Raw genomic sequence first — 17,790 nt, forward strand, 5'->3', positions numbered from 1 at the left:
TGTATCTAGACTGTTTGTCGATCGATAGGTTTGGCGAATCAAAGGCCAAATTCTATCAATTGAGTGGGTCGTGTTGGTCTTGGGAGTATATTATTTATGCCATCTACAGCGCCTTTTCTTCCACTATAATCTGAAGATTGTACTTCAACTAACCCTACCAACAAATTCTCTGTCGCCTTTTCTTCTTCTTTGCATAGTTCATAAACAATATGTTCTTCTTCCTCTGTCTTAATAAATGAGCTATTGATCATTACATTATATAAACAAGTCCCACAATGATATATAACCACATTCCACTAGGCATAATGAAGATATATATAGTTCAGTCTCGTTGAAAATTATGCAAATCCTAGTACACTTCCAACGATAGAGCTCATGGTGTCATTATGTGTTGAGTTCTTTGGTCTCCCCTCGCAACAGGCTGTTTCATACCTGCAATGATAACATACAACCCCATTAAATAATGTGTCGAATAGAGTGAAGTCTTACCTGGATAATGTGAGTATAGGAGGCTGTCATAAAGCGGGGAAATCGATAATCAGCAAGCAAACCGCCGCCCCGAAAGCCGTTTCGTCTTTACTAGCCTCTGAAGAGCCTAGCGGGTCCTGGTTATTCCAAGCTTTCCCCTTAATCAATGTCCAGGGGGCATTCCATTGAGCCAGTGTGCGAATGGACCCTGGCCCAATTACAAAGTCCATCGTGTGTTGCTATACTACAACTTGGGGTGGGCGAATGAAGCTAAACTGACTAGATAAGACCTTACCTAGGTATATGTTTCGCTTTAGCAACTGCGATTTGACACTCCTACAGCATGTGACCGTACTCGGAGTATACACTGGAAGGTGGTTCCCTTTCAATATCTTTGCAAGATCGTGGGCTCAACGAAAAACCGAAAATAGTAAAGACCAAAAAAGCTCTCTATATAAAGAACCAAGCCCCCGATGAATATGTAAAAGACGCCCGCTGCTGCTCGGTAGCCTCGGTACCTCAAATATTCAAACAAATGCAAAATTAACCAAGAAAATATACCCTAAGGGCTTTTGAAAGCCTCTGTGGCCATACCACAAAGCCTGGGTGCAGAAGCCCTTTGATCTGACATGTCTGTCTTAGATAGTGACACTGATAGATTGTTAGTATATTGTCATCCGGGTTCAACAAAGATTAGGGCCAACTTACCTCCAAGGGTTCTTCTCGTCACCGTATTGGATGCCCTCGATCCAGTTCTTCATCTGGAGAGCAATCTCACCAGCCTCCTCATCCTCCTTCAAACCACACTGAACCATCTTGCCTCTGTAACTGATGTTACGAACAGGGCTGACGATGGCAGCAGTGCCGGCGCCGAAGACTTCGATCATGCGGCCCTCCTCGGATGCCTCGGCAACCTCAGACATGCGAATCTTGCGCTCGGAAATGTTCCAGCCCTTGGGACCGAGTCGCTCACGGGCGAGAGTCAGAACGGAGTCACGAGTGACACCCTCCAAAATTGTACCGTCAAGAGGAGCAGTGATAAGCTCCTTCTGTCCGGTCTCCTTGTTCTTCAAAGCAATGAAAAGGTTCATTGTGCCGACCTCGGTAACATATTCCTCCTCGCCAAAGAGCCACAGGTTCTGCTGGAAACCACGGGATGCGGCCTCGAGTTGAGGCAGAATGCAGGGAGCATAGTTGGCTCCAAGCTTCTTGTCACCAACACCGCCGGGCCAGGCGCGGACGGCGTAATCAGTGGCCTCCAGGGAGATGGCCTTGAAGCCAGTTGGGTAGTAAGGACCAACGGGGCTGGCAATGACATACAGGAGAGCGGATCCTGGTGGGCCAACGCCCAGGGTCTTCTGGGTACCAATCATGGTAGGGCGCAGGTACAAGGAGTAGCCACGAGCACTATGGAGGTTAGTAATGATGTCCATCTGATATACACAAGATATGCTCACTCCGGGATGAACCGACTATCGAGCTTCACAAATTCTCCAATGATCTTCGTCAGTGCGTCACCATCCACGGTAGGAAGAGCAATGCGCGCAGAAGACTTGTTCAGGCGTTCCATGTTCTTGTTGGGGCGGAACAGACGGATGCCGCCGGTATTGTCCTTGTACGCCTTCATGCCCTCGAAACATTCAAATGCATAGTGGAACACACAAGTTGCAGGATCCAAGCTGAGGTTCTGGTAGGGGACAATGCGAGGTGCGTGCCATCCGTCGGTAGCTGTCCACTCCACGGAGAGCATGTGATCTACAATTGCTTCTGGTCAGTGGCTGGAAGGCAATAAAGCGCAGAGACTCATTTACCTGTGAAGTACTTGCCAAAGACAAGATCCTTGGAGTCCACTGGCTCCTTGGGGGTAGTGGTCTTGGTGATGGTCAATTTCGAAGCATCAAGACCTGGGAGCTGGGAGGCAGCCGCCGTGGAGGCGCTGAAAGCTCTCTGCCATGTCCGGCTGGCGGCAATGTTCTGTGATGAGAGGACGCGGGGCATTGCAAGCCCGGTCAGTGCCTGTCGGCGAGCCAATTGGTGAAGCGACTTCATGACTGTGGTGATGTTAGGAACGATCCGAGGGCCAGCCAAGGGTATAGAGAGTGGAGAGTGTGTCAATTGAGTCACTGGAAGAATTATAAACGTACTGAGATCGAGGAAGTCAATGTGGGTTTATATCACAAGTAGAAAGATGACTCCGCACCAGAACTGCAGTATCTCTGCGGAGCTCGACAACAACTCCGATGACTCGGAGGCCCCAAATTGTGAAGTTCTGCCACCGCCCTACAGATGCAGAATGTCGCTGCCATATTGGCCAATCAGCGGCTGCAAATTAGAGTTGTCTGCCGACTTCGGCTTCATTCGGCTTTCTGCGGTTGGTGTCGGTTGAGCTGAATTGAGTCACCCGCCAAGAGTTCATATGTGTAGAGCTCGATCTATACAACAAAATACGTAACTAGGTATGATCTGAAGAGGGTCCAAAATCAAGGATATGAGCGCTTTAAGCTATGTACTCAGTAATGATTGTCGCACTGTCACTACATAGACCTGTGGATTGATACTGCGCCATTCTAGGGCTGCAGAAATCTGATCCCATTTAACTCAAGATAATAGACGATGTCTTTTCGGATGTCCTTTTGGATTTGAGTATCAATCCATCGTTGTACAGATGCTGCGTCAGCGATGGAACCTCCAGGCTCTGATGCCTAAGGCAACAGACAGCTATTGACAAGATCACGTGATGTATACGATAGGAAGAGTAGTTGTTATCGAGGACTTGAGGTCGTATTGGGTGTGATCATTGACCAAGTATGCAACCTGTGGACAATTCCTCTCAGCCTTTGAGCTAATGTTTTTGACTTCCCATTAGCCATCGAGTTTCAACATCGGCTCACCTCCCTTTGACACCCCCTCTACATTCCGCTGTATTGTTGAAAATAAACATGTCTTGTGCTGGCTACACCGTGACGACACTGTAAAACGAACAACTCCCTTCATTCCTTCGACTATCGCTCAGACCAATTCTCGCCTGCGGCCTCATCACCATGTTTTCATCTGCGCTCAAGTCGTTCAGTTCCAATATTTCCGCCAATTACCAAATCTCCCCTAACCCCACCGTATACTCCGGCCCCTGGAAAATCCACGATGCAAAGAAGAAGTCCACGGGAACGGCGGCATCGGTGTTTATCTTTGATCGCAAGTCACTAGAGACACGCTCTAGTGGATTTGGGAGGAGTTCTGGGTCCTCCCCCAAGAAGCTACAGGACGATGTGATCGAGCGACTTAAGCGCGAAGCAAGCAATCTCGCGCGCCTACGGCACCCGTCGATTCTTCAGGTGCTTGAGCCTGTGGAGGAGACGCGTAGCGGTGGTCTCATGTTTGCCACGGAACATCTCACCGCCTCACTTTCCGGGCTGCTGCTAGAAAAAGACGACCAAGAGAATACCACCCGCGCTGGTTCGCGAAGCAGCCGGTACGTGGTTGAGGAGGCTGATGGGACTCGGAGGAGAAGAGATGTGGAGATCGATGAGTTGGAAATTCAAAAGGGCCTCTTGCAAGTTGCCAAGGGTCTTGAATTCCTCCATGAGTCTGCGGGCTTAGTCCATGGAAATCTGAACCCGGACGCCATCTATATCAATGCCAAATCAGATTGGAAGATCTCTGGTCTGGGATTCGCGGGGCCTCCGGACTCTTCTGAAACGCGTTCGTCGCTGCCGCCATTGGCTGTGTCTGAGGTACTCTATCAAGAACCGAGGCTTCCCGCTTCAGTACAATTGGCCCTTGACTACACGTCGCCTGACTTTGCTATGGACTCCAACGTATCATCAGCTGCCGATCTCTTTTCTTTGGGTCTTGTCATCATCGCTCTGTACAATTCTCCGCATGTCTCGCCTTTGCAAACGCACGCAAACTTGTCCACATATAAGAAATTGCTGAGCTCTCCGTCTTCCACTCCATCGCAGAGCAATAATTTCCTCTGTTCGAAGCCCATTCCCAAAGATCTAGTTTCTCATGTCCTACCGAGGCTCATTACCAGACGACCTGCCCAACGCATGAATGCTCGGGAGTTCCAGCAATCACAGTACTTTGACAATGTGCTAGTTTCCACTATCCGGTTCCTGGAATCTTTGCCAACAAAAAATCCTAATGAGAAGTCTCAATTCTTGCGTGGTTTACAACGGGTACTACCTGAGTTCCCCGTTTCTGTCCTCGAGAGAAAACTATTGGGAGCGTTGATGGACGAATTGAAGGACCGGGAACTGCTTCCGCTGATATTACAAAACGTCTTCGGCATTCTACAGCGGATTCCCAACGGACGCCGCGTGTTCCCAGAGAGAATCATCCCTCGCCTGAAAGAAGTATTTGGAATTGGCTCGGGCAAAGGGGCTACTGAGCGAGACTCGAAGAAAGATGCTGGTCTCATGGTTGTGCTTGATAACATGAATCTGATTGCCGATAGTTGTTCGGGAATGGAATTCAAAGATGGTACGATTTGTCAATGGAAACCTTTGAGCCTATATCTGACGTTTATTTCTAGATATTCTACCCCTGATTCGGCTCGGGCTGGATTCTCCCACACACTCTTTGGTGGATGCTTCCCTTAAATGCCTCCCTGTGATGCTCCCGGTTCTCGACTTTAGCACAGTCAAGAACGAGGTATTCCCTCCTATTGCTGCGACTTTTAGTCGCACTAGCAGCCTTGCTATCAAGGTTCGCAGTCTGGAAGCTTTTAGTGTGCTTTGCGGGGCCTCTGCAGATGTTTCAGACGGACTTGAAGATGATTTGTCCGGAATCCAGGCGACCAAGTCAAAACCAGCCAAGTCTTCGATTTTAGACAAGTACACCATTCAAGAAAAGCTCGTCCCGTCTCTGAAGGCGATCAAAACGAAAGAACCGTCAGTGATGATGGCGTCGCTGAAGGTGTTTCGCCAGGTTGGAACCGTCGCAGACACCGAATTCCTAGCTTTGGAAGTCCTGCCGGTTCTCTGGAGTTTCAGTCTTGGGCCACTTTTGAGCCTTAAACAATTCAATGCCTTTATGGCTTTGATAAAGACTCTTTCAACGAGGATTGAGCAGGAACAAACAAAAAAGCTGCAAGAGCTATCCTCTACCGCCGGATCAACGGGCTTCCAGAATGGTGCCGACGAATTTTCGCTGTCCGCCACAGGGCTCGGCTCGCCCGATGCGGACGCTGGTGCTGGCAGCTTTGAGCGCCTTGTTCTTGGAAAGAAGGCGTCTCCTACGAATGGCCAGAGTATAGATATGTGGGGTAGTATGGAGCCAGCCAAGCCAGCCCAGCCAGCGGTCCCAAGCATGTCGCCTTCATTCTCCTGGACTTCAAATAAAGCAGGCATGACACAGCAAGCCAATGCCTTAAGCCAGCAGTCTAATCTTGGCTTCCGTTCCATTACTCCAGATCAGAAATTGGGCTCTTTCCCGTCTCTTGCTCCTGCTCCTGCTCGGCAAACTTCACCGGTTGCTCAAGCCTTTCCTACTATGCAGCCCTCATCTTCTGCTTGGGGAGCCCCGGCCAATGCCAATGTTCGATCCCACACAGGCCCTCCGAGTCAGTCTTTGGGGTCCATGTCGACCATAACACCCTCGAATCATATGTCTGGGTCTACTGCACAACCGGCACCCAACTACTCCTCATTCTCAATCCCCCCACCTCCTGCAGGAAACATGTTGTCCAACAGCGCTATGAGACCCCCTCCGATGAACACAGCCAACAGATCAACGTCATTCCAAGGCACAGCCGCTACACAGCAGGGAACTCAAAAGCAAGGGTTGGACAAGTATGAGAGTCTGATATAAGGGACAATTCTTGTTATTTTTTGGCTGATACCCCTCTTTATTGCTGTTGTTGCTGTTATCGCTATCATCGTACATTCCTGACATAGTAAATAGTAACTGCAACAATTGTAATTAAGCAGAGTGACAAATGTAAAACATTTACTTACCAAATCGAAATCTGTGTCAAGCCATGCCGATCGGACTCCATCGGGGATCCGACCGTAGCTAGGGAGCCACGTACCTGATTGGTGCTTCTTCATCATATGTCATACTTCGTCGCCAAACCCCTCCATATGTACTCTATGCGTGGCATTGCGCCGCACTTGTTTTCCCGGAGCTCCGTGTTACCTTTGTTACCCCTCCATCGGATATATAGCCTGCCGACTCTCAGACAGGCAAAAACCTTCTCCTCGCATTCCCATATAACTCGCGCCATGGACGAAAGCATCAAACAGCACTACCTGGCTGACTCGCCTCCTACTGTGGTCAGGCTGGAAGTCAAGTCACACTTTGATACCCTGAAAGACCAAAACTTGAGAAAATATGCCCACTTCATGAGCAGGTACCGTGTTCCTGTGTTCCTGTGTTCTGGGGTCCACCCGCAGCACCACATCTTGTAAGAGCTATTGGCAGCTAACCTTTCTCGCATGTGTACAGAGCCGCATTTGAGGGCACTCGAGTCACCCTGCGCCAGGTTTCCCCCGAGTCCGAACCTATATACGACCTCATCCTGTCACTCTATCACGCCTCAAATGGCGACTGGAACACCCTCGCCGAGAAAACACAAGTCAGCTCCGAAGACCTCCGTTTCTTCCTTGAATATGCGGCACAATTCTTGGGCAACTGCGGAAACTACAAGGGCTTTGGTGACTCAAAGTTCATCCCTCGGCTGTCCGCATCCGCATTCGAGGCTTTGGCTTCGGCTACTGCGGAGACAAAGGCGGCCTTCCAGAAGGCTAACAGCACTGGAGGAGGGATTTATGAGACCAGTGAACAGTCAATGATGCACCTCGGATATCCCAAGGGTGGTCACATCACCACCTACTACCCAGATTCGCCGACGATCTCACAGGAGGAGATCACGGCAATTGGTGACTTGATGGAGAAGAAGGGACTTGCGTTGGAGAATACTAGAATCCGAAAGACATCTTCGGGTGATTTTGACCTTTTGATCGCATCTGGTGTTTCGTCGCCTCCTGTGAGAGACCGGGATCTCGGTGACGTTGACACATTTGTACTTGACGGCGATCTGAAGGGAAAGACGCTGCGTCTTGTCTTCGGTGACTACCAAGAGGAGATGGCAAAGATTGCGCACAGCATCAAGCAGGCGGGACTTGCTGCTGCAAATGATAACCAGAAGAGAATGTTGGATTCATATGCTCTCTCATTTGGAGCTGGGTCCATCGAGGCTTTCAAGGAGAGCCAGCGCATCTGGGTTAAGGACCAGAAGCCCGTGCTCGAAACGAACCTGGGCTTTGTTGAAACATACAGAGACCCCCACGGTGTGCGCGGAGAATGGGAAGGCTTCGTTGCTTTGGTATGGAACGTGCTGAAATCATATAGACTGCCGTCGCTAACACTTACAGGTCAATCTGGAGCGCACCCGAGCCTTTGGTACACTGGTTGATAGTGCCGAGAGCATGATTCCTAAGCTGCCCTGGGGTACAGACTTTGAGAAAGACAAGTTCCTCAGCCCCGATTTCACGTCGTTGGAGGTCTTGACCTTCGCCGGCTCCGGTCTCCCAGCTGGTATCAACCTGCCCAACTATGATGACATTCGCCAGAACCTTGGCTTCAAGAACGTGTCTCTGGGCAATGTTCTTAGCGCCAAGGCTCCTAACGAGGCTATTCCTTTCATTGCCGAGAGTGACCAGGAGGTTTACCGCGCATTCCGAGACCCGGCCTTCGAGGTCCAGGTCGGCATCCATGAATTGCTAGGTCATGGAACTGGTAAGCTGCTGCAGGAGACAGCGCCAGGGGAGTATAACTTTGACATTAAGAACCCACCCATCAGCCCCGTCACCAACAAGGCCGTGTCGACCTGGTACAAGCCTGGACAGACGTGGAGCTCGGTCTTTGGTTCCATTGCTTCATCATATGAGGAGTGTCGTGCTGAGTGCGTGGCCATGGTGCTTGCCTGCGACTTTGAAATCCTGAAGATCTTCGGATTCGGCGATGGCAAGGAAGACTTGGCCGGTGAGGCCGGCGACGTCCTGTTCGCAGCCTACCTTTCCATGGCTCGCGCCGGTCTGGTTGCCCTCGAGTTCTGGGATCCGAAGACCCAGAAATGGGGTCAGGCACACATGCAGGCTCGGTACAGTATTCTGCGCACCTTCCTTGATGCTGGTGAGGACTTCGTCAAGTTGTCTTACAACAAAGAAGATCTCTCTGATCTAGAGATCCATCTTGACCGGTCCAAGATTCTGACTCACGGACGACCTGCCGTGGAGAAGTACCTCCAGAAGCTGCATATCTACAAGAGTACCGCAGATATTGAGGCTGGCAAGGGCTTGTACGACGACATTACCTCTGTTGGCAGCTGGTGGGGAACTACCGTTCGTGACGTTGTTTTGAAGAACAAGGTCCCACGTAAGGTCTTTGTACAGGCCAACACTATTCTTGAGGGTGACCAGGTCAGCTTGAAGGAGTACGAACCGACTCTCGAGGGTCTGATTCAGAGCTTTGCAGACCGTAACGTCTGATATGTTTATATATTTATAAAAATATTGAAGTATGCAAATGAAACGCATATATGTACTTATGTCTTTCCCATGGAAGTAGTTACTTACACACATGCGCATCCTCCCTTCTGATATCTTTTCAGACGCGTGCGAACGACTACCTTTGTTATTGTGACTACCCCTATTCCACACTACTCCGTACCAACAGTTGAGCCAGGCTTTCTCTACCCAGTCACATTTGATCTTTCATGTTTTACCTGTGATATTTATGACATATATACAATATATCACTGGTTAAGACTGGATGTATATTCAAAAATGTCGTAAATCCACATCAAAACTGGACTATGAAAATGATATTCGACCTTTATAACGAGTATCCCACGAAAATTAGAAAGGAAAGTAGTTTATATAATGTATCTACAATCCAGCTCTTAGATTCTTTTGAAACTCAGAATCAAAATCCAAGTAGGCTGACAATCGTATGAAATGAGAGATCAAGGAGGTTTTGCGGGGGTCCGACTGGAAATAGGTCAAAGCCAATAGGCATACTCCGTGAGGTTATTAAATGACTTCGCTAAGCACGTCTAATAATATCATCCCACAATAATAATTCGACTCAAGAGATAGGAAATCCAAACTAAATGCAAGCTAACTCCAAACTAAAACAAAAGAACAAGAGGACACGGCACGTGCCAAGGTTTCGATGGCTAAGGAGGCGCTCGGACTTACCGCCGTCCACCTGAGTTGATCTACCCGTCTTCCCCAACCTCTAAGCGCTGCCTCTCTTTCTGCAACACTCAATCACTGCGAATTTAGCAGATGAGAGCGTATATCTGTTGTACTTGTTTTGGTAACATTCTTTCATCCCGGTGCTGAAAGTCATTGAATTGGAAAACCGTCACTCTCGAACACGGCCGACTTGGACGAGACTCGACCCAGATCAGTCGCATTGCTAGACTAGGTCGGGATTCGATCCTTTTTGTTGCGCGGATCACCCTGTCTGACGTGATTCAGGCAATAATAGATAACCACGGTGTCGTGAGAAACGCCGCCGTCGGATCCATCAACCACGGCGTGCCCGCCCCATCCAACGGACTCCCTAGAGGAGGACGACGATTATTACACTGCACCTCCACCGCACTCCCCAGCATCGGCGTCAAGTTCCTCACCCGCATATCCTCCGCCATTTTCATCTCTTATCTTCTCATCACTCCCAGACACCAATCACCCATATAAAGTCACTGAACCCGGACCCGCTTGTCCTCCAGCCTTAGCGCCCCCAGCACCTGTCGAGGAGTCGCTCGAGCCGGCCCCATCTTCGGCAGTTGTTGCTGACACAAAAGCGTCTTTCACCGAACCAAAAAACGAGGGCTCTTCCGACGACGGTGAACCACCGCCGCCATACACAGAAGGCTATAGTCCACTTGACTCATTCACCTACGTGATGGCTGCTGCAGGAGGTGCCTCCAGCATCATAACCCAGGTCCAACAGACCGGGGGTCCGCCAATTAACACTCTTGGTGGTACGTTGGGTAACTAAGGCCGCTTGATATGCTTTGCGTTAACGTGTGATAATAGATATCGGCGGAGATGAACACGTCGGTCTTGACCTTCGGTAGGATCACACATTGATTCACATCTCAATCATGCATGAACTAACAAGTCTATAGTGGTACGCGGTTTACCCTTTCGCGAGATGAGCTGCTGACTTTGCCTGAATTCGTTCTGCTCTCCCTTTTCCCCAATGGCCTCCTCCCAGATGGACATTCTACAAATGGTTTCCATGACGGGGACGTATTCCCAGTTGACGTACGCAAATTCCTATCTTGAGTATTAAAGCCTCTCTGACAGTTATCATCCAGTATGACCCGGTCTCACTTCAGTACATGCTGGATTTCTTCCGAACTGTTGCCCAAACCATTCCCTCCTCTCTGCCTTCGGGCTCAAACTCACCAGACATGGAATTGTCGGACCCAATGCAGGGCTCAGCCCGTGACATGTTGCAGGACCGTGCTGGCATCATTGTCCTCCGAGAGGACCTTGACTTCTATGTGATCCCCCCTCGCGCCGACATTGGTCACGATGAAATGCTCGAAGTCAAGCGGGCGGCGGGTAGGTCGCTGTTGCGACAGGACGGCATCTTTTCTGGACTGCGCAAGAGCGAGGAGATTGGGTCAACCGAGCAGCATCTTATTGAAATGCTCACAGCCGGGTGAGTAGAACTCGAGATTTTAATCATGGTCCAATGCTAATATACAATGCAGAGGATTTGATCGTGCTGACCAGTGGGGCCACCGCGCCCCAGAGCCTAATAAGGCAGTAATCTGCAGTCTTGCATTGGCCAAACTTCGCACTGATATCCGTGGAGACCTGTCAAACAACAATTCTGTGGGCATGGCCCAGAAGCTTCTCCTGTTCTGGCGTAAGCCTGCCCGCCGCTGCTGGTGGGAGGGCATCGAGCTGAACGACGTCGAGGGCGTGGAGGGGCCAGTAAAGGTCTGGATCCGGCGTGTGTGGACTCTGGAGATGGTAAGACCCCCATTCTTAGTGGACTTGAAACTCTTGATAGCTAATCCCATCGCAGAGTGTTATTGGGCTTCGCTGATTTTTTTTCCCCTTCTTCTTTCCCTTGCATGTGCGATTATCATTCCCCCGGCCTTGTGCCTCGAAGTTTCGACTGTTATTTTTTTTTCTAAAGTTGCATTTAAATATCTCTGCAACAAATATTCAAGTTTTCATCTTACCGAAAGCAGCGCTGGCGTACTCAGCAGTTTGGGTGTTCTCATTCCTTTCGGTGCATTCGTTTTCTAGTCTGATTGGTAAAACTCTTCTTGGACATCGGTTAGCTTGGCTGTGGAGATTGAATATATGGTGCAGATCTAGTTGGCAATTGTATAGCCTTTCCCTCGCATTCCGTTGCTTGTTTTGGATTTGTGTCTTGTATTCATACGACAATGAGCCTAGTCCACAATGTAGTCGTGATCCAAGAACAATACCAGTGCCTGTTGATGCGGACATGGCGTCCCTAGAATCATATCACTTTGACAACCCCGATCTCATTACTTTGACCATGGTTGGAGACGGCGAGTCCGAGACCGGTCCACTTGCAACCAGCTGGCTCAGCACGAAGTTCCTTGTGGTTGGATCATTTTCAGAGACTGATTGAAGGGAAATCATGCCCAGGGGAAATCGCTTGTCCTACCGGAACTCGTCAAGGGTTTAGGTGTTCAGGCTCAAGATGTGTAAGTTCTTTCCATTCAGCTAATTAGTATGGCAAGTCCACTAGGTGGATCGATACTACGCCATCGTAGTATATGGATTTCACCATATCCAGCTAGCCCGGTCCTTGGTCCAACCCTACACTGCGGGAACCTAGATCAATCCATACAACGCATAAACAGTGTCATTCCATTCCACTGGCTTCTCGGGACGGTGTGCTGCCCGAAGACCGCAGAGATGCCTAGGTGGAACGGGATCAGCTTCTGTGCCTGAATAGATGGTTTATGCCGCATATATACATAGCCTGCGAATCAGAGTAGTAAATGATCCTTCGTATGCGAGGAGGGCTGAGCTTAAACCCGTGATAGCCGAGTTCACTGGTTCTTGATCAGAGTAACTGTTGTTTCTGTGAGTATAGGGGTGTGGAATATGAACGAACCTGTAGAGGACCTTGAACTTCCCACGGATTGTATCGCGAAGGCTGGGGTGCAGCCGCCAGAATTCTTTCTCGGTGATGGGCTTGCCAGGAACTGTAGCCCATAGGTTTTGTAGCTTGGACTGCACGGTGGGCACTGTTGTGAAACTCCGTGCGAAGTGTTGGCATCTGCAGGTAAATTCTCATTATACCAGTCTCAGTGCCATTCTCGATGTGACAAGCGAATTTTCCGGCAGCGAAGGAGGGACCTAGTCCTTCCTCTATCTCATGCTTAGTGAAGCGATAGATGTTCCCGGAGAGCTGTTTATCAATCACCCAGTTCTGTGTGAAGGGGGTGTTGTTATTAGCGGGGAACGTGACGACAGTCCCACGAAAATCTTCAAAAACGCCAGACTTCCATCTTTAAGATGACAAGATGATGTGGCGCAGACTTAGAGAGAGAGGAAATAGAACAAGAGTGAAAGTTTTAATGTGCGGGATAAGAAGACGTGATGGATAAAATCCAGGGCATGTGTACGATGTTCGTGAAGGTATTATCCAACATTTCACAATTAGAGGTATCATGGCAATTTGTATGTCATCAAAGGTTATACATCCATGGATAGAAAGAAAAGCCTCACACCGTATGCTTTTTTTTTACCGCCTTCGTATACACCTGAAAAAGACATATAAAAGACATCTAAAAGAACATCTAAAAAGACGACAAAAAAGACATGACAAGTCCGTATGAGCGGCCGACTATTCTTGTGTTTGTAAACCTATAGTTCCCCGAGGCTGGTATATGTTGATTTGGTGGCCTGAGGCATCAGTCACATGATGCCCTCCCTGGAATGGGACTAGCGCCGAATTGGGCAAAGTCGCGCAGAATATCGATCTCAAAGCCAATCTCTCCAGTTGGATCCTATCTGGATGCCTTTGACGCGGTCTTAATTTTTGTCCCACATTTACTTTATGCTGTGGCATCATACAAGTACTCGTTGTTAACTCTTTCGCGCTTGGACCATTCTCAGTTGTGCCTCACTGCAGTGATCAGCCCTTCGAACATCGAGCCGATCAAAACAATCGCAAGCTCTCTATCCTCCCACCCATACCCTCGAAGGGGCATGTTATTGTGCAATTGAATCGCCAACATGTCCCCTCTCCGAGGATATATCAGCTCCTACCCTCCGCGCATGCGCCAGTATGGAAACGCGTTGCTCACACCTATCAATCCTCCGTCTCAGACCGGCCCGACTCCGCGCACCACGAAGCGTGGAACTACAGCCATCAATTACGCAGAAGATGGATTTGATGACGAGGATTTTGATGAGAACGATGGGCCCCGGCGGCCGACGGGACTGAGGAGTCTTCGGCGCGAAGAATCCGCTACCGACAAGTCGGTGCCCTACTCAGAGAAGCTGGGCAAAGAAGTGCATGCGCCGGTGGAGGTGCAAGGCCTCTTTCGCGAATGGATGATCAAGAGAATGTTGCGACCAGCGTATGTTCCCCATCGTCAGGACTGATGTGGCCATTAACGACAGTCGCCACTGTCTTTCCCGTCTATCCTTAAATCTGGCTAACATACAGCGTGGTGATTCTAGGTGTGCCGATCAACTGCAGATTCAAGCGCAACTCCCCTTGACACTCGTCCCCATCCGAATTGACGTCGAAGTCCCCGCTCATCAACCCCTCGAACCGTTCCCTTTCCCACGCACTGCCGTGGACCCTAGCATCAACCAGACTCTCCCTGCGTATCGCAGACCCGAACCATTACCCCCCTTCCGTATTAAGGATACCTTCTTATGGAACCTCCACGAATCACTGTCAACGCCGGAAGAATTTGCTATTGGTTTCGTTCGCGATCTTGATCTCCCAAATCCTCAAGCCACGACCATGACCATCAGCAATCAAATCCGACAGCAGCTTGAGGAATATGCTGGTGTTGCTCTCCACCCCCTCTTCCAGAGCACAGATGCAGGCACCGTGCCCAGTGTTCTACCCCAGACTGAACCGTCAAGAGACACGCCAACGACACCAGCCGTTGCCAACGTTGGGACACCTGATAGCCGGCCTAATGTGACGACCACTGTCACCGTGACCAAGGAAGCGCTGGTAAATGACAGCCTTCTGAACCCAGATGACGCATATCGGTGCTTGATCACTCTCAACATCAACCTGCAAAACAAGCTGTACACGGACAAATTCGAGTGGTCTCTACTACACCCACCTGGCATGGCTGAAGAGTTCGCGCGCATCACTTGCGCAGATCTCAGCCTTGCTGGTGAATGGGTTAGTGCGATTTCGCATGCCATTTACGAAGCCGTCCTGAAGTTCAAAAAGGAAGTCTGCGAAAGCGGTGCCCTTATCAACGGCTACGGCAACGAAATTGATAATTTGGCAGCCAACGGCGTGGAAGCTGGCTGGCGTTACGACCCTGAAACAATTTGCGATGGGTGGCAACCTCAAGTCGAGACACTGTCCAAGGAAGAAATTGAGCGGAGAGAAGGTGACCGTGAGCGTCAGATCCGGCGTCTGCGCCGAGAAACAGCCAGATTCTCTTCAACCACGGGCATTACACCTGAGATCTCAAGGCAGAACAGTGGCAATTACTTCGAGGTAGACAGTGAGACTCCACTTGGACGTGGAGAAAGGAATAAGCGCAAGCGCCGGTTCCGCAGCTTGAGCCCTACGGGCAGAAGTGGCACTCCTGGTGGCCGAGGAACTCCTGATACTGGATCAGGGGCTGGGTACGGTGGCGGTGGTGGCACGCTTTCCGAATGGTATGTGGCCGTTAGATACGTCTCGCTGGAATATTCACTAATGCTTTCTGTCTACAGGGAACGTCAAAGCTGGAGATGCAAGAACTGTGCGGTGTGGGGCACAGCAGTTTGGGCTGTGCGTGATGGTCCAGATGGCCCACGGGTAAGTGCTACTTGACTCTAGAATGTACTGCAAGCAGTTTCTAACCATCTTCTCCAGACACTCTGCCATAACTGTGGCCTGCTCTACGAGCGTGATAAGGTTGCGCCGGAATGGTCCAAGGATCTTCACCGTCACGACGTTCCCGTCGGACGATATGGCTAATTAGCCATATCATCAACGGCATCTTTCCTTACATCAACCTTAATGTACTATCTTAAGCTTCAATGACCTACTTCACGCCACCTATTTCTCCATGTCCTTCTCAACCATTTAATCCGCTATTATTGCACCTTTTTTTCTTACCTATCTCGGCGCCATGGCGCATCGCCTTCTGTTACAGGGATCTCTGCTTTCAATTTCTATCGCAAAATTCGGGGCGTTATCATCATTGTGAATCATCATCTTTTTAGTCAACGTCTTTGTTGCCCTCAACGCATATTCTTTCTTTGTGCGGACGATTAGAAGGCAAAGAGCTACTAGGTAGTAGAAGTAGACCTTCAACGAGATTAGCCAATGATACACATATCCTAGTTTAAAATACAATCAATCTTTGATATTCATTCTTCATTCTTGTCTCGTGCATTGCTAGCCTTGGCCAACGGTGTCGAGCCAAGACGACACCCGAGATAGTGAATGAAGATATGAGATTAAACATTCAGGCCTGCAGGATGTAGAGAAATGAAAATTGCTTATTGAGATGATAAGCATCACATCCTAAAAGAGGGGGGGTGTTCCCAACACTCGCACCTTCCCAGACTGAAAAGGTTCCCTACTTTCCTATTTTGTCCATTGTCTCGTGATTTGATAGTACCAAAAGCAACTGATCTTGTAGATGCATCTCTCTCACTTATTTTATTGAATGTTCTGGAATTAAGTAGTATATATAACGTTCCTGTCTTCTTTAGGCCCTTGTACTCAACAAGGTCGTCTCACTTTCATGACGAGACTAAAAACCACCGAACCTTCTTTTGGCTGTAGGGGGCCTTCCCTGTATATGGCTGGCGAATACTCCGGTAACACAGTCCGCTGGCAGCCTATCTAAGCAACTAAACAAATCAACCCTTAAGGAACTGCAGAATACGGTCAAAGCCCTCAGGTTCCTTAACCCAGTGGCCGTCACCCTCTGCCCCAGTAAATTCCTGCCAGTCGACGCGTACCATAATCTTCCGTAGAACTTGACATGTCTGCCGTCCACGCTCCACAGATACCCATGGATCGTCTGAACCATGGCTTAGAAACACAGGCGTAGATAAAATAGAACTATCGATAGGCTGATCAGAACGCGATATGTCACCGGCAATTTCATCAAAGAAGAACCCGGATATTAAACACTGTGTCTGAGAGCTGCCAGGACTAAGAGATGGCTCAGAAAGCAACTGCTCTAGCTGCTGCGCGAATGGCAACCAACCACAAAAGCCAAATAGTCCACCTAGTGGTCCTTGGATTCGGCCTGTTGCAATTGCAGCGAAGAACCCCCACAAGGCGGTTGCCATTCCCTGACTCATACCTCCAAGGTAGATGTGGAAGAGCCGTCCATTTAGTAGTCGAGCTTCCTCCTCGAGAATATCGAGAATATATAAGACTGACTCCCTTATTCCGTCTTTCTGTAATTCTTGTCGTTCGTGGATATTGTCTAAGGAGTAGGCGTCAAACCAGACGCACATTTCCTCTTGGAATGTAGTGCTCCATCGGTCGCGTGAAGTTGGAAAGACCCAGCGATAGGAGGGTAGACAGGAAGGTAGATTTTTGCCCTTGGAGGTTGAAGATGAGAAAAGCTCTTCGGCGAACTCGGGGCCATCGCTGCCACGACCATGTAGTAGGATAACCGTGTGGGTGTGGGGGGCTTGGGGATGGTGGATGTGAGTTTTAGGGAACTCCATGCGTCCTGTCTGTAAATACTTATTTTTGGATCTAGGAGATGATTGACTTAGGAATTTTATTTCGGTTGGGTATCCAAAGAGTCAGCGGTCAGCGATTAGCGGTACACGTTCTAAACTGACAACTCTACTTGTACAATATTACAAGGTGCCTCAGACACATGTTGTATGGCGACCTACGATTTAAAGGAGTCTTTCCCTGCATGTTTATTCAAATATAGATAGATAGCTTTTGCATCTGGGTAGGGTGACAACTCAGCCATGCTATATGCTTCAAAGGTTATACCTATCTTGCGTGGTAGGTAGGCCAGCCTCATTGCACCCAAGACCAATGGTAATCAAGACCCCTTTTGAGACGAATAGATATGTATTTTGTCTCTTTAATTGGTATACAAACTTTCTCTTCGTACTTAGG

General features: G+C 49.2%; 9 protein-coding genes across 9 annotated transcripts; 5 read left to right on the forward strand and 4 right to left on the reverse strand.

Moving 5' to 3' along the window:
- Positions 1-515: 515 nt before the first annotated feature.
- Positions 516-698, reverse strand: N7455_005813 (uncharacterized protein; the record flags this gene model as incomplete). The annotated part of the gene is made up of 1 exon (XM_065605130.1): positions 516-698. The coding sequence occupies one exon, from the start codon at positions 696-698 to the stop codon at positions 516-518; it is 183 nt and encodes a 60-aa protein (XP_065462030.1).
- Positions 699-1,106: 408 nt separating this feature from the next.
- Positions 1,107-2,517, reverse strand: N7455_005814 (branched-chain amino acid aminotransferase, cytosolic; the record flags this gene model as incomplete). Its single annotated transcript, XM_040959558.2, has 4 exons — positions 1,107-1,119; positions 1,177-1,875; positions 1,926-2,223; positions 2,280-2,517. 4 exons carry the CDS (start codon positions 2,515-2,517, stop codon positions 1,107-1,109), a joined length of 1,248 nt encoding a protein of 415 aa, XP_040810042.2.
- A 139-nt stretch (positions 2,518-2,656) lies between these two features.
- N7455_005815 (uncharacterized protein) lies at positions 2,657-2,854 on the forward strand (the record flags this gene model as incomplete). The annotated part of the gene is made up of 1 exon (XM_065605131.1): positions 2,657-2,854. The coding sequence occupies one exon, from the start codon at positions 2,657-2,659 to the stop codon at positions 2,852-2,854; it is 198 nt and encodes a 65-aa protein (XP_065462031.1).
- A 409-nt stretch (positions 2,855-3,263) lies between these two features.
- Positions 3,264-6,279, forward strand: N7455_005816 (putative protein kinase Scy1; the record flags this gene model as incomplete). The annotated part of the gene is made up of 2 exons (XM_040956669.2): positions 3,264-4,950; positions 5,003-6,279. The coding sequence occupies exons 1-2, from the start codon at positions 3,510-3,512 to the stop codon at positions 6,277-6,279; spliced, it is 2,718 nt and encodes a 905-aa protein (XP_040812910.2). The 5' UTR covers positions 3,264-3,509.
- Positions 6,280-6,692: 413 nt separating this feature from the next.
- N7455_005817 (dipeptidyl-peptidase III) lies at positions 6,693-8,960 on the forward strand (the record flags this gene model as incomplete). Its single annotated transcript, XM_065605132.1, has 3 exons — positions 6,693-6,874; positions 6,916-7,795; positions 7,845-8,960. The coding sequence occupies 3 exons, from the start codon at positions 6,693-6,695 to the stop codon at positions 8,958-8,960; spliced, it is 2,178 nt and encodes a 725-aa protein (XP_065462032.1).
- Positions 8,961-10,386: 1,426 nt separating this feature from the next.
- Positions 10,387-11,547, forward strand: N7455_005818 (putative general stress response protein Whi2; the record flags this gene model as incomplete). Its single annotated transcript, XM_040956531.2, has 6 exons — positions 10,387-10,465; positions 10,521-10,557; positions 10,613-10,751; positions 10,805-11,154; positions 11,207-11,471; positions 11,527-11,547. 6 exons carry the CDS (start codon positions 10,387-10,389, stop codon positions 11,545-11,547), a joined length of 891 nt encoding a protein of 296 aa, XP_040812932.2.
- Positions 11,548-12,314: 767 nt separating this feature from the next.
- Positions 12,315-12,997, reverse strand: N7455_005819 (uncharacterized protein; the record flags this gene model as incomplete). Its single annotated transcript, XM_065605133.1, has 5 exons — positions 12,315-12,402; positions 12,461-12,538; positions 12,601-12,733; positions 12,789-12,918; positions 12,992-12,997. 5 exons carry the CDS (start codon positions 12,995-12,997, stop codon positions 12,315-12,317), a joined length of 435 nt encoding a protein of 144 aa, XP_065462033.1.
- Positions 12,998-13,727: 730 nt separating this feature from the next.
- Positions 13,728-15,660, forward strand: N7455_005820 (putative RSC complex subunit Sfh1; the record flags this gene model as incomplete). Its single annotated transcript, XM_040956568.2, has 4 exons — positions 13,728-14,074; positions 14,178-15,356; positions 15,414-15,498; positions 15,556-15,660. The coding sequence occupies 4 exons, from the start codon at positions 13,728-13,730 to the stop codon at positions 15,658-15,660; spliced, it is 1,716 nt and encodes a 571-aa protein (XP_040812968.1).
- An 893-nt stretch (positions 15,661-16,553) lies between these two features.
- N7455_005821 (alpha/beta hydrolase) lies at positions 16,554-17,378 on the reverse strand (the record flags this gene model as incomplete). Its single annotated transcript, XM_040956670.2, has 1 exon — positions 16,554-17,378. One exon carries the CDS (start codon positions 17,376-17,378, stop codon positions 16,554-16,556), a length of 825 nt encoding a protein of 274 aa, XP_040812929.2.
- Between the last annotated feature and the right edge of the window lie 412 nt (positions 17,379-17,790).

The sequence above is a fragment of the Penicillium solitum genome (genome assembly GCF_028829755.1).
Source record: "Penicillium solitum strain IBT 25940 chromosome Unknown utg000003l_segment0_segment0, whole genome shotgun sequence".
Taxonomy (NCBI): Eukaryota; Fungi; Ascomycota; class Eurotiomycetes; order Eurotiales; family Aspergillaceae; genus Penicillium; species Penicillium solitum.